Raw genomic sequence first — 14019 nt, 5'->3', positions numbered from 1 at the left:
CAAACCAAGCGTCAGCCGTGAGAGATGGGCCCCTGTGACCCCACTTTTCCCTCCACCCACGTTTATCAGCCATCAGGCAGCGGGAGGGGCTCTGGGCAAGCGGACCCTACACACTTACAGAAGGGGACCCCGCAGTGTGCAGCCGTGCGCGTTTTGCCTACATTGTTAAAGCGGAAGAAAAAAAACCTTCCGGGACTCCTTTCCAAAACTGTGATCTCAAGGTATGAACCGTTCCTTTGGGGAAGGCGTTTTGGGAAAAGCGTAAAGCTCGCCCAGGACACTCAGGGGACCATATTTCGTGCAACAGCAATTCTTCTAAATTTAGAAGGCACAGCAGTCACAAGAAGGATGCAAACTGTCCTTGGATGCCCCCACAGAACCGGCAGATGACAAAGCTGCTAAGAGGGTTTTGCGTTGCAATCCTGTGCTCCCCGATTTAGCAGGCGGCTTCTCTCACTCTCTCCTTGGAGTGCGCTGTCGGTGCAGACCCACAGCAATCGAATTTTGAAGCCCATTCCTTCACCATGTCCTAGGCCCGCCTTCACAGGTACATAGAGGCCGTGCACTCGGGGAATTCCCTTTTTAGCCAGGTAGAAGTCAATTTCCTTATCCAAACTCAGGGCTACCGCTACCGCCTGCCAGATATCACAGAGCGATTTCTGGTTTTCTTTCTAAACTCATCTTCACAGCAGAAACATAAAAGGAGAGATCTATAAACATTTCAGATTCATAATATACTACTTCCTCTCAGTCCTTCTAAGCGGAAACTTTGCTCTTGAGTAAAGGTGAGCATCTACTAAGAAGTAATTTTCTCTGTCAGGAGGGCTCGCCACGCACTCAGTCGCAGCTGAAATGTGTTTTAATAAGGCCTTTCTCCTTTACAAGCCCGGCTTGCTTTCAGCTCCATCCCGCAGCCTCAAGCGGGAGGAAGATGCCTCTCAGATATCCTTTTGTTACTCTAATCAGAGCCAGAAGGGCTATATTGACTTTCGGGCCTTGGGGAGTTGTAGTTCTTTTGTATCCATCTCGTACAAGAAATCAAGTTTGATTAATTTGTCATCAAGGAAAATGTGTGATCCGCTCAGAGCCAGGCCTTTGAAGTGGAAGGATGAACTCAGGCTTGTGAAAGCCCGGGTCAGCGGGCAAAACAGCAGTGGTGCCCAATCGAACACATTCTTCTCCGCAGAGCTGCCTGTTCCTATTTAAAACACTTAAAACACACACACACACACACACACACACACACACACACACACACACACACACATCCTTTTCCACGTAAACGTTCAGGGTTGGATTGCTCCCTGGCCAGGGTCTCCTTTTGTTTACTTTAATTTTGAAAATTGAGTCATCAGGGCTACAAAGCAAGACCCAGAGAACATTTAGCCATGCCACAAAGCGTGGGGCTGGAAGGATTTGACCTCCTGCCAATCTTAAAAGACCACTAAGAGTGGGAGAGCCGAGAGGGCTGAACTTGGTGTCAGCACGTGCTTCTGGAATGAATAATCGGAGGGGTCTCCAGCTGGGTCATGGGACAGATGCTCATTTATGATGCTCTGGTCTTGTTAACCTGCACTTAGTGGAGTTCCCAAACTGCTGAAAATGCATAAGGTAGCAGCCCCCAGATATTATTTAATCCTAGACTTAGTGTCATATTTCTTGTTCAGATGCTATATATGCTTTATAAGGAATTACAGGGCTTTTAAAAATGACACAGTAAGCAATCTTTAGACATTCCACAGTGTAAGAATGCCCATATTTAACATGCTGGTGCACAGGCTGTTTTATGACGGTTACCCCTCAGGTAGAGACAGAAAGACACAGTGAATTACTGAGCAGAAGTCAGGGGCTCGCTTGGCTTTGAAGGATGTTTGAAAAGCACCAACAAATTATAAACAGCCTTTGTGGTTACTGAATTCATTGTCAAAACTATTACCAGAGAATTTTAAAACAATACTGAGATTAGTGAAAACACTCAGCTTTAGAAATCTACGAATATTTTGATTGAAAAAAAGAAAACACTTCTGCTTAGGGTAACGTGCAAACATTCCTTCATTCAAACCTGCACTGAGTCCGCAGTATGTGTAGGCATTTGGAACTCAGAGATGTTTTAAGATCTACTTCCCGTCTTTCTCACGGTGGAGTAGTTCAGAAGTTCTATGGTATTTACCAAGCCCCTGAATTGTAAGCTACACGAGGAAGGGATGATGTCTTGTTTATATTTGTATCCCCAGTGCCCGGCACATCTTAACTAGGATACAATACTTACTTTAAGATTCAATACATACTTGCTGAATGAGTCAGTATCCCATATAATCCTTATCTCGGCTATCATAATGCCTATCAACGTTCCTTTAAGGTATCCAGGATTCAAAGAATATGCCTGTAACTCAGGGAATTCTTGGGAGCCTGCTACAGTCTTCGCCAGTGTCATGTTTACGTGCCTGCAATCCACATTGGACAACACGGGACTCATGCTTCAATACTCATTTGCTCGGCCTGGAAATATTTTCATCAACCAAACTTCCTTCTTCATACATAGTCCTGAGTAATGATGGCAGTCATGTCCTTAAAAAATAATTAACTGGAAGGTTCATTCAAGTTTTAAACTGGATCATGGCAAATGGACTCAGAAGCCAGGTACATAGAGCACAAGTGAAGCAGGTAGATTTGTTTTCCCCAATATGGTGTGATGAGGTGGAAAGACCAGTAAACAAGCAGTTAGGAGACAAGCGGGTTTGGCCAGTGTTGCCACCAACAACTTGCAGGGCTTCAAACAGCTGAAGCTGGGCCAGTCCCTCAAGAGGAAAGTGCCAAAGTTTCACTGGATCGCCTCATTCTGTCTACCGGACCTACTTCATGGATACAGTCAGCCAGTGGAAGTACCGTTTGCTAACGCTTTGCGTGAGCAAAGTACTCAGCTGGGTGCCGAAGTAGGCTGTTTGCCTTGAAGAAGCGCCACCTTCTTCCCTTCTGAAGATGAGGAAACCAGGGCTCAGAGAAGATGAGTGATTTGCTCAAGGTGCAAGCTAACGGGATTTCAACCCAGTAACACAAATTGCAAACTAAGCTCCGTGTATCATGCCCAGTTTGCCTCCCTTCTGAAGGTTTACACCCAAGGCTAAGTCGGGCATCCCAGAGAGGTTCAACCCAGAGAGAATCCCACAGCCTGCCACCAAAACCTCCAAACCTCTTACCAGGATGCCTAACCTTCTGGTCAAGGCATCAGATTCCATCTTCTCTGTTCTTCTCCTTTGCCGTCTCTGGTAGAAGCATTTGCAGACACCAATAGTTAAAGGTCACCGGGAAGAAACGGAAGAGGGATTTTGCACAATCCATCTGTGCTGGGATAATCCAGAATTGGCCGTGAATATGCTGAAGGGCCTACACTATCCCAGTAATTCTTTTTCACCTGCCATCCACAGCAGTCAAATGTGTTATTCTTGTACATTCTTTGGAGAAGAGCATGAAGCACACGCAGCCACAGATTGGGCGCTCAGTCAGTGCGGCGGGGAAGCAAACTTCAAATACAAATTTTTCAGTTCCCAGTTAAAACCTTGAGAGAATAAGCAAGTAGGTGGTGCGGCCTAGTTATAAACTGGTTTCAAGTCAACTCTGCTCTGTGGAAATGACGCAAAAAAACAGATTAGAAAATGTCTTGTTTCCACATAAGGTATGGAATGCAGATCATTGATTTTAACAGTTGGAAGGGTTGGGGGTCTGTCTGTAACTTTGCCACCAACTGTTTGTGTGACTTTAGACAGATTCTTTATATTCTCTGGGTCATTTTTTTCATCTGTAAAGGAAAAAAAAGGTGATCTAGGACAGCAACGTTTCCATCTTTTTTCTTAAAGCTGTAGATCCTTTCCTTTGGAAGTAAACTCTTAAATGGGATCTCAGAATTCTTGTGCTTCGGAATCTTCAACTTCCATCAAGGCAGCACAGCATTGGGAGAACAGGCTGGAGCCATTACCTTGCATATGACTTGGCTCTGAGACAGACTGACTGTGTGACCTCGGACACGTTATTTCACCGCTCTGAACCTCAGTTTCCACACACAGAAAATGGGGACAACAATGAGAGGCTCTACCTCCTAGAGCTTTGGAGAGAAGTACATTAATTACTCCATGTGCTTAGAGGGCATGGGACTCCGTACCCATTAGCTATCACTGTGAATAATACAGCTATGGCCAGAGCAGCAAACCTCAGCAGAAGCACGCCAGGGTCTGTCCGGTTGTTGACTTGGGAGGATAGCGATTGTTTATAGAGGGTCATTCTGCAGTTATCATTGAAAGGGCTCATAAATAATTTTTCTGACTTCAACTTTCGTTAAGTAGAGGAGCTTCTACATAAAAAGATAAAAGTGAGGTTTATCACTCGAGTGATAAAACCAGAAGGAAATGCAAGGAAGTGCTAACTGTTAGGATAGGATAAAGGTTATTTTAATGGGGAAGGTGGGGCTGTGACCAGGAGGGGACTCATGAACGGGGGGGGGGGGGGGGGGGGGGGCGGCGCGGGGCTCCTGGGGTGGTGGGCACCAGTCCTCGACCTGGGTGCTGCTCTAAGAATCTTCCCCTTGTAACGATTCACTAAGCTACACGTTTGTTTTGGGTGGTTTTTCTATATCTTTGTTTTATTTTATAATAAAAAGGTCTTAAAAGTGATGTTTCATAAAACAAAATCAATGAGCACATAAATTACGCTTACTGGCTTCCAAAATGTTAACGTTTTGCCACGCAACCGCACGTCAGTATGGATGTGCTATTGTTTTACTAGACTTTTAAAAATATATTTTACAATAGGAGCTTTGTTTGCAGCATCTACAAGTATTTCTGTAGAACCAGCCACCTGGGAAACACTCTTTAACAGCCAAAGGACTTCTGTTAAAATTTTATTTCTGAGTCGGTGATTGTTTTTTCTAAAGATACACTCTGAAAATCCAAGTCTTGTCCTTCAGAACTTGACTATCTTCACGAAACACCAGTTATGTTTGCCTTAAAAGGGGGCATTATTGCTTTAGTGTTGAACCTTCATTTCCTTCATTCTCCAGTAAGTCACAAAACCCAAAACTTTCCTAGGACCTGAAACCTCCTCTACGTCTGTGCTTTCTCGAATTCTATGTGCACAAAAAACAAATGATTTAAGTTTCCCCAGTGAAAGAGGAAATTGGGGAGTAAAAACTTGTCCACATCTCTGAGGCTGGGAGGAGCGCACACATTTAACCATACCATCTGTACAAACGGCACCAGAGTTCAGTGTGCTTGTGACTGGAAAGGCTTATGATTTATGCTTGCTAGTTAAATATGCTTATGATTTAAACTTATTTTCTCTGGCAAGAAATACGCTAGTCAGCACCATGGCTGAGCCAGATGATGGGAAATAGATACATATTTCAATGATACACATTTTAAGGCTTGCTGAGCCTTGTAAATGCTACTGTTTTCTTTTTATAACAAAAGACCTAACTTCCTGTAGAATTCCAGAGCTTTAAAAAATACATTCATTAGTGAAAGCAGTTAAAAATTTTGTAACAGCGGTTACTACACTAAAAGAGTCACCAGTTGGCCTCGAAAAAACAGAATTTTAGGTGGGAAGGCAGAGCCTATGCTTATAAAACAACCGAGAACACATTCCAAAAGTGCATGGATAACCTCTAGGTGATAGAGTACACACTGAATACATGGCTGCAGTAATCAGACTCAAATGGGTGGAGGAGATATTAGGAACTCTTAAAGCCTTCACAGTGCTATGCCCTGCTCCTCATTTAATTAATTAATTTCATTTAATTCACTGTGTTAAAATTAATTGAGCGTCATATACACAATCTTGAACTGCTTGCTTCTACAGGGAGAGTTAGGAAGAGTCTGTAGATGAATGGGAGAAATAAGAGTGCTGGCATTTTGCTTGTTTTTAAAGGCATATGTTAGCTAGAAAGCAAGAGTAAATCGACTTTACGTGGCTAAATAAGGGGCGACTGAATCTTACGGGCAAATTGGGGGACAAAAGAGAAACAAGCATGATTGGCTTACTCTAAAATGAAACCGTTCTTAGTAAAGGGTAAAGAAAAAGAATGAAAACAGGGCTTCGCTGGTGGCACAGTGGTTGAGAGTCCGCCTGCCGATGCGGGGGACGCGGGTTCGTGCCCCGGTCCGGGAGGATCCCACGTGCCGCGGAGCGACTGGGCCCGTGAGCCACGGCCGCTGAGCCTGCGCGTCCGGAGCCTGTGCTCCGCAGCGGGAGAGGCCACAGCGGTGAGAGGCCCGCGTACCGCAAAAAATAAAAAAACAGTAATAATTAAAAAAAGAATGAAAATAAATAAAACGTGTTTTCTAAGACACCAACATGAGCCTTCTCACCAAATACACTGAAGAAGGGAGCAGAAGAGACAGGAATAGCCGCTTCCTGCCAGAGGACGCATGGTAGACTACTAGGTGTCAGACAGCATGCTAGGAGCTTCACACGCAGCCAAACAAGTGGACAGGAAGTTTCAGCAGGTGCCGGAATAAACAGGGTTTGACAATCACCACACATATACCTGGAACCTTATTAAGATGAGGCAGGGTGGTTTATAACATTGCATGAAATTCTAAACCTGAGGGAGTAGAACGACATTTCTATACTATAGGACCCAAATACAGCGTGAGAATCCACGGCAACAGATGAGGAAAGAGCTCAACATAAAGCTCTACAGATTAATGAACACTTAAACAAACCCCACGAAGTCCTAAGTTAAAAAAGGGAAGGTGCCCCAATCCACAGCAATATAGTCCCAAATTAGAAAACGGCAAGAACTTTTGCATGACGAGTCCAAACACGTGCACTAAAAACATAAATCACTACGTTTTTTCAAGTACGAAAAGTACAGTTCTAGTCTTACCTGACGGCTGCCAAAGGCTGGAATAAAAATTACTGACTTAGAGAAGCAACTTTCACATGTATCTGAACATCAAACACAACACACAATATAAAATCAAAAATAACTGGAACAGAAAACTTTTGAGTCTTGACCTTAAAAATACTGAGCAAATCACTAGATGAAGCCAGATCAAAAGGCAGGGCATTCATTACACCAGCTTGTAGCCATATGTGAAAGGGCCCCAAATGCACAGGGCACAGATGGTATACCACGGGGAGGAGGGGGCACCGGCAGATCCAAAACATCAGGCAAATAAACCTGCTTCAAGTTACACAGGTAACACAGTTCAAAAGAATGAATTACTGTGAATGCAACTGATAAGATTTTAAATTTGGGACAAAGGGTACTGGAGGTGCCAAGGTAAAGTGTGCCCACTAGTTTAAGCTCAGAAATCCTTTTGTGTAACAATCTCAATGAAACTGAAATCTCGGTGAGGGGACATGCAAAGGGATGGTGACTTGTTATTACCCAATTACTGAGAAGATAGTTCAAACTTTTTGAAAAACCATACAATGGCTGTCAGCCATATTACCTGATTAAGCGCTGAGGAATTTTTTTTTGGGGGGGGTGATTTAATGTATACTCACAAAGCTAATAGCTCTATTTGAAAATAGAAACCCTGTAACTTAATTAAAATGCTTGAAGCCCTTTAATAGTCCCCATTCATCATTTATGTGAACTGCTAAAATTAAAATTTTCACCTCCTAAACCTTCATCAAAAGTCACTTCTTCTTTGTATGTAAAAAAAAATTAAAAAGTTCTACAGAGAACTCAGAAATGCTGATATTTACTTCGTTTGTTTCTCTCATGCAAAGGTGCCAGGTTAATAAACCTCAAACACTTGTTCCCAAACAGAAGTTTCAGAAAAATTCTCTGACTTCAACGTGAGAAGTTGAAACTGTCATAAAGAGATCGTGCGTTTCGTTAAATGAGTTGATCACTTTTCTCCGACAGCAACCAAAAGAAAAACATTTAAGACAGATTTCTTCAACCTTGTGATTTCTGAAGGACACAAGAGCACAGAATATCCAAAAGGCTGTTGGTATTGGATATTCTAGTAACGTACATTCAACACGCACATATACAATGGGACTCTCAATTTTAGTAGCAACGAAGAACAGAGTAATACAGACTTCACAATGACTTTTGCCTATCCTTCACAGGGTTTAGGGAATACTTTGATTTTGGGGGGATACTTCCATGTATCAAAGGATCCTTCCAATTTAGTAACAGCTTTGCTAAGCCACATCTAGGAGTGACAATTAATCTGAGTGGAAATTCATTCCCAGACTCCTCTGATAGTCATTTGAACAGTTTTGCGTTATTTTACATGCAATTTTATAGCTCTGTAATGTTCATTTAATCTCGTTCAATGATGCTGAACCCCAGATGCCGTAAGACATTATGGAAAAGGAGTTACTGCACATACGGGGTACCTACTTTCTCTGAATATTAATTTCTTTTTTCTCAACAGGCTGAAATGGTATCTAGAAAAGAGAAAAGCCACCACTCTGTATTAAAGGTTTTATATTATGGACTTCCGGAGGTGGGCTATCTACTACTGCTTTTGGTCCCAGCCACAAAGTTCTTATTTACGAACATCATCTTCTCAAGTCTAAGTAATAATGGCTTTCTCCAGCCTTCAGAAGGTTGTTGGTATTATACACGCAAATCAGGTCACCTGAGAGATCTTGCGGGGGGGGGTGGGGGTGGTGGTGGCGGTGGCTGTGAGGCTCTCCCCATTTGAAACATCGGGGGTTGGATATAATGAGGGGTTTGCAAAGTGGGGGTCTGAGGACCAACCACATTAGAACCCCTGGGGCGCTTGCTAAAAAGGCAGGTATCTGAATCAGAAACTCTAGGTTCGGGGTCGAGAAAGGAAGCACCCCAGTAAATTCTTCGGCATGCTAAGGGATGAGAAGCCCTGGCAGATGATCTCAAAGGTCCCTTCCACTCTAAAATTCTAAGAGTCTCTGAGTTTCAGGAGTAGAGTTGTATCGGCCAGATCTATAAGATAGTGACTCTGAGCCTGAATGGGTTAACCTAAATAAGAAGTGCTGTTAGATTTCGATGCATACGTAAAAGCAGAAAACAAAAACAGAACAGTATCATCAGATGTGTGAGGCATCTATTTGGGCTTTTTTCCTCAAGGGAGATGGAGAGGAAGAGCCCACTCGAACTGCTGCATAGGAGAAGAGACCCCAAGCGGGCTTTCACTGCACTTCCTTTCCTATCCTTTTCCTCCTCACCTTCTGACCCCTCTCTGCTGTTGCAGCAGTTAGTTCTCCAGGCAACGACCATCCTGAGTCACCAAACTTTTAAGTAACTTGTCATCGGTCTGAATATCCTCTTTTAAGAAATAAACTGTCCACAGGCAGTCCTCTACTTTCACTTGTAACGAGCGACACGTGACAGAAACATCAATCTAGGAAGGGTGAACAGCAGACTTACATTTTGAAAGGGGAGTTTCATATTTAGAAAGAAAAAAGAAAAGAAAAAAGAATCAAACTCGAACTTTACCTCTCCCTTTGGGCACAAGATTTGCCCACTCTGATGAAATATTTCTGGTATTTCCTATACGTTAGTTTATTTCATTCCTTCTCTTCCTAACTGCTTATAGGCTCAATGAGAGCCTAAGGTTTGAGATTTTTTTTTTTTTTTTTAAAGCACATCCGGAGTGCTCTATCTTTGACACATTTTTATTAGGTGTAGGAGAGCTAAACTTCTACTGGTAGTACCTCATCAAATTTTTATAAAACCACAAGAGCAACAGGCAGTGGAATCTTAAAATGGTTAGACAAACAGAGCTGGATACATTCTGCTGCTGAGTCAGAAGCGCCGGCGGGAAAGCAGCGCCACCATGTGATGGCTCCAAACATTGTCACTTTTGTGTAAATACAAAAGCTGGGATCCTCTCAGAGTCGGGCATCGTGTAGCAAAATGCCCGCCTCCTGGAATAAGAAGGTTATTTTCTAACACCACACTGTGACACCGCTTCGGTCACTGAGTGTGACAGGCAGAGAATGAGAGCTGCTTACAACAAGGGCATCTGATTATGTATCGGCGCCTCAATGGCCAGACTGGATCAGATATTTAGCGCGTGATGGGGGTGACATGTTTTGGCGTTAGGGGGCCAGACTTTGAGTGTTCCCTGTTTAAGGAAGCCTGGACCGCGGTGTAGCCGGCAGACTTCAATGCCCAGCGCCATCACGCTGGCTAGTCCCCTGTCCTTTCACAAAGGACAACCTCTCTCTCTGTTGGTAGATTATACACTACGTCTAGTGGGCCCAATTCTGTTCAAAATTTCTTTCAGGTACAAAGTCTTGTGACTATATGTATGATGTAGACATCGGCTAAATTCAAGGAAGTGGAGAAGGTCAGAGTCGAGTTAAACTCAAAGTTTACCACAATCGTGTTTTCCTTTCCATGTTTTTTCTCCATCAACGGTATCCCTGAATTTAACAGGCAGGTTATAGTGAATGGACGTGTCCTCTGTAAACTACACCCTCACTTCAGAAATGCAGAAACGTTGTGGGTGGGAGGAATATTAAAACGGAGCGAGTTGGCATTCAGAGAGCGCTTACAAAAGAGAACCGAAATACAGACAAGTTACTTTCAATGCGTCCCATCTGTCCTTGTTTAATAGGAGTGACAAAGACCAGAGAGCAAGCTCTCTGGCTTCTGGATGGCTCTATGCAGAGAGTCCAGGCTACACCTGCAGAGACTTGGCTGAAAGACACCCAGATTCTACTGCAAGTACCCCCTTTCCCCAGCAATGGCCGAGGGGGGGGGGACGCCACCCTAACACTAAAGTCACGTGCCCCACAAAACATTTCCTTGTATCTCCAGACAGTATTAGCTTCTTTAATCCAAAAAGGTAATGAGCGGTTTTTAAAGTGATTACATCAGCTTAGTTCATACACTGTCTCTTAAGAACTAAATAGTCAATTAAAACAATTTCCAAAGCAACATCTGACAAAATCCTCTCTTAGGGTAATTTAGATGATAGGTTTTTAACTTGGGCAAATGAAACCCTTCTCACAGCTGGTATTTTCCACAGGGTCAGAAAGAGTGGCCCAAGTTCTCTGGGACAAAAAAACCTACTTTGTGTGTTAAGCCACGTTTCGTGATCGTAAACAATAGAAACTAGAAAACATTAATGGGAGCCTAACATTCCTATTCCTTTTATTTTTTTTTTACTTCAAAAGCTACATACATGCAAAACTTGAACATGTCATCACAATGCTTTAAATAAAGTTCAAAAATAAAAATACTTCAACATCCATTTACTTATGGAAATATATATGACAATCATAAGGAAGATAAGTCAATTATATCCTTTTTTCTACTCTATCAGAAAAATACTTATATTATAGAAAAGAATTTAAATTCATGCCCAGAATATTTTTTTAAAATCCTTGATCAATAATTTAAAAACAAGCTGGATGTTAGTACAATGTTTAAAAAAAAATAAAAGTTCCAGGCTTTTGAAAAATGGGCCTGATATCCTTACACCTCATTTTGAAATCACTGGAGAAACTCAAGTGTAGAAACAAAGCATTAAAAAGAGAAAGAAAAGCCATGATCATTGTTATTATGGTTGATGTGGTTAGCGATGCAAGTGAAGGGCAGGACTTTTGTAAAAAGATACTGTTTCAAATCCTTTAAACTGTTTGAATGGAGGATTTTATCTACGAGCACAGGCTGTGAGCTGGAAGTAGCCCCTACCTCTCTCTGCTGGTCAATTCTGCAAGAGGAATTAAGAATCCTGGGTGCAATGAAGTTCGGATGCACCGCTCTTTTGTGAAATGTGTAAGCGTGCCTTAGCTCCCCTGAGTCCAGAAGAAACGCCAGCAGGAGGAAGCGTCTCCAAACGGCCCTGCCTTTTTCAGGTAGATGCAGCAGGAGGCTTGACAGAGTCGAGGGAGGGAAATCAGAACCTTCTGAGTGTTCCAGAGGGTGGCCACTTCCTTCTACTAAAACCGGTATTTATTTGGTAACACAATACGATGTGTGATCTCAACAAATCTAAAAATTAATGTGAACAGAATACATTCAGAGTTCAACTTTGTGAATGTTCACATTCATCCTGGAAATGAGATTTAACTTCTGCCCCTAAATGAAAAAGGCAGGGGAAAGCTGCCCAGGCCGGAGAATGACTGATTATTGGAAACGACACACAATATGAACAGTAAAAGGGGGCCATTTAACAAAATGTGTCTGAATTGATTTGGAAAGCCCTAAGTGGGGTACACACACCCAAAATTTAGAAGCAGCTTAATTCAAACAATTAAAATATCACCTTTTCTCTTGCTACCACTCTAAGCACCTCCCTTTGAAAAGGTCAAATTGAAATTCTGGTTGGAAAATATTTCCACAGAGGGTCCAAAGATCTATACAGTTTGATTTATATCCTGATACTCAACTGTGATTATAGTTTTCATGTTTGGCAACCCAACTATTATCTTCCTTTCATCTCGGGGGAAAAAAAAATTCTTAAAAAGGAAAAATAAAAGATGTGTGTGCTCTCAGTGAAAAATCAGATTAAGGTAAGGTTTTTCTTTTCCCTGGGACAGAAAAAACAGTGCCCAGTGCACAGTATGTAGGAATGTGTCACAACAAATAATCAAAAGACAGGTTTCACCAGCTAGCATCCCTCCGGAGGACAGTGTGGTTTTCAAAAGCAGTATTGTCACGATTATGCATATTCTCATTAACTAGGTACAGCAGAGCTGCTTAAAGGGAAACCAATTTCTTGTGCCTCAATGAAAGGGGAGTATAGAAAACAATAATTATTCTGAATGAAGAGTTTAAAAGGGCAAAAAAAAAAAAAAAAACTGGAGTGAAAAGAACAGAGAATTCAGAAAGCAAAAAAACAAAAAAACAAAAAAAAGCAAGTTATGTGACTGTAAAAACCCACACAATCTCCCTCCACCCCACCTGCCACTTGGAATCCTAATTGCTCAATCTGCAAGGGCAGAAACCCACTCTAAATGGACCAGCATCGGGCTTCGGCAAGTCTTCTCTTCACTCTCCCTCCTGTTAAGACCGTTTCCAAAACCAATCAGCAAAGGACAAAGAATTCTTTACAGAGTGCAATTAGTGTTTTCCACGTCCACCTTCAAAAGCATGATGCTCTTCATGGGCTAAAGGACAGAAAAAAACAAAAAAGAAAAAAAGGAAAGAAAACTTTAAGCAAAGGATGGGGCAACCCTCCTCTAAGGCATCTCATTCAGTTTCCCCAAATGTTGGCAAGAACTCAAATACCTTTGTGTGCCAGTAACTGTTAGCTAAGGCGTGCATTTCCTGAGAAACGTAATAATGAAAATTAAAACAAGGAATAAACAAGCAACGGGCATGCTGCCTGTTCCTTCTTGCTGTGCCGGAGAGGATGAGTAATCCCAACAAGCTGATGAAGAGGATACGCTGGGCTGCCAGCAAATTCTGTAGGGAAACGCACCCCGCGGAACGCAGTGCTGGGGGGGGGCCTCACAGAACCAAGACAGGGCCATTCACAAGCTTATCTTTAAAAATAAAACAAAACAAAAGTAAAACAAAACTGAGAACAACACAAGGAGGGGAGCAACGCTCTAAGGTCCTCCCCTACCTTCAAACACCCTCTGTGGGAAATGAAATTTCATTAAATGCATGGGTCTTTTATTCTTCCCAATCACGGTTTTTTTGTTTTGTTTTTTTTTTTCTTTCTTCTTTTTTTCCAGCCCTACTGTCTGGCTTGCAAAATGACTAATTAAAATTAGGAACTTCAGAAAAAAAAAAATGATGCTATGAAAAATATTTTCCGAAGACTTAAATGTTTATAAAGTGGAGGTGAGAATTGGGAGACCTGTGAAATAGAAAATATTTCCTCCAAGGCAAAAGGCCAAGTTTGAAAATCCACGTCCTGGACTTGGTTAAACCATCATCAGGAAGCAAGGGCAGATCCTCTTCTCTCAAATAGAAAAGTTACTGACTTGGGGCTGAAAAAGCCAAAGGCCACTCAGGATCCCCCCATGCATTGTCTCCCCCTCCCTCCCCCCTAGGAAGGATGTCCGAGGAAGGCAGACATGGGCTGGCCCATCTCACCTCCTAAGCCCCGCCTAAGT

At 42.5% G+C, this 14019-nt stretch overlaps 1 protein-coding gene across 12 annotated transcripts in view; it reads right to left on the bottom strand.

Annotated features, from left to right (window-relative positions):
* EIF4E3 (eukaryotic translation initiation factor 4E family member 3) overlaps positions 1-14019 on the bottom strand; it is a 148238-nt gene that overhangs the window by 73007 nt on the left and 61212 nt on the right. For 6 of the 12 annotated variants that reach the window (XM_067043634.1, XM_067043633.1, XM_067043636.1 and 3 more), the window contains one exon: positions 10526-13062. The exons of 2 other annotated variants lie outside the window; for them this stretch is intronic. In XM_067043634.1, the coding sequence (XP_066899735.1) occupies positions 13016-13062 (47 nt within the window). In that variant the 3' untranslated portion in view covers positions 10526-13015. Of the gene's footprint in view, positions 1-1976; positions 3621-10525; positions 13063-14019 lie in introns of those variants that run through there. 4 more of the 12 variants (XR_010842507.1, XR_010842505.1, XR_010842506.1 and 1 more) reach the window with 3 other exon arrangements.

Source organism: Kogia breviceps, chromosome 10 (assembly GCF_026419965.1).
Source record: "Kogia breviceps isolate mKogBre1 chromosome 10, mKogBre1 haplotype 1, whole genome shotgun sequence".
Taxonomy (NCBI): domain Eukaryota; kingdom Metazoa; phylum Chordata; class Mammalia; order Artiodactyla; family Physeteridae; genus Kogia; species Kogia breviceps.
The sequence above is the reverse complement of the archived record's forward strand: the minus strand, read 5'-3'. Positions and strand labels throughout refer to the sequence as shown.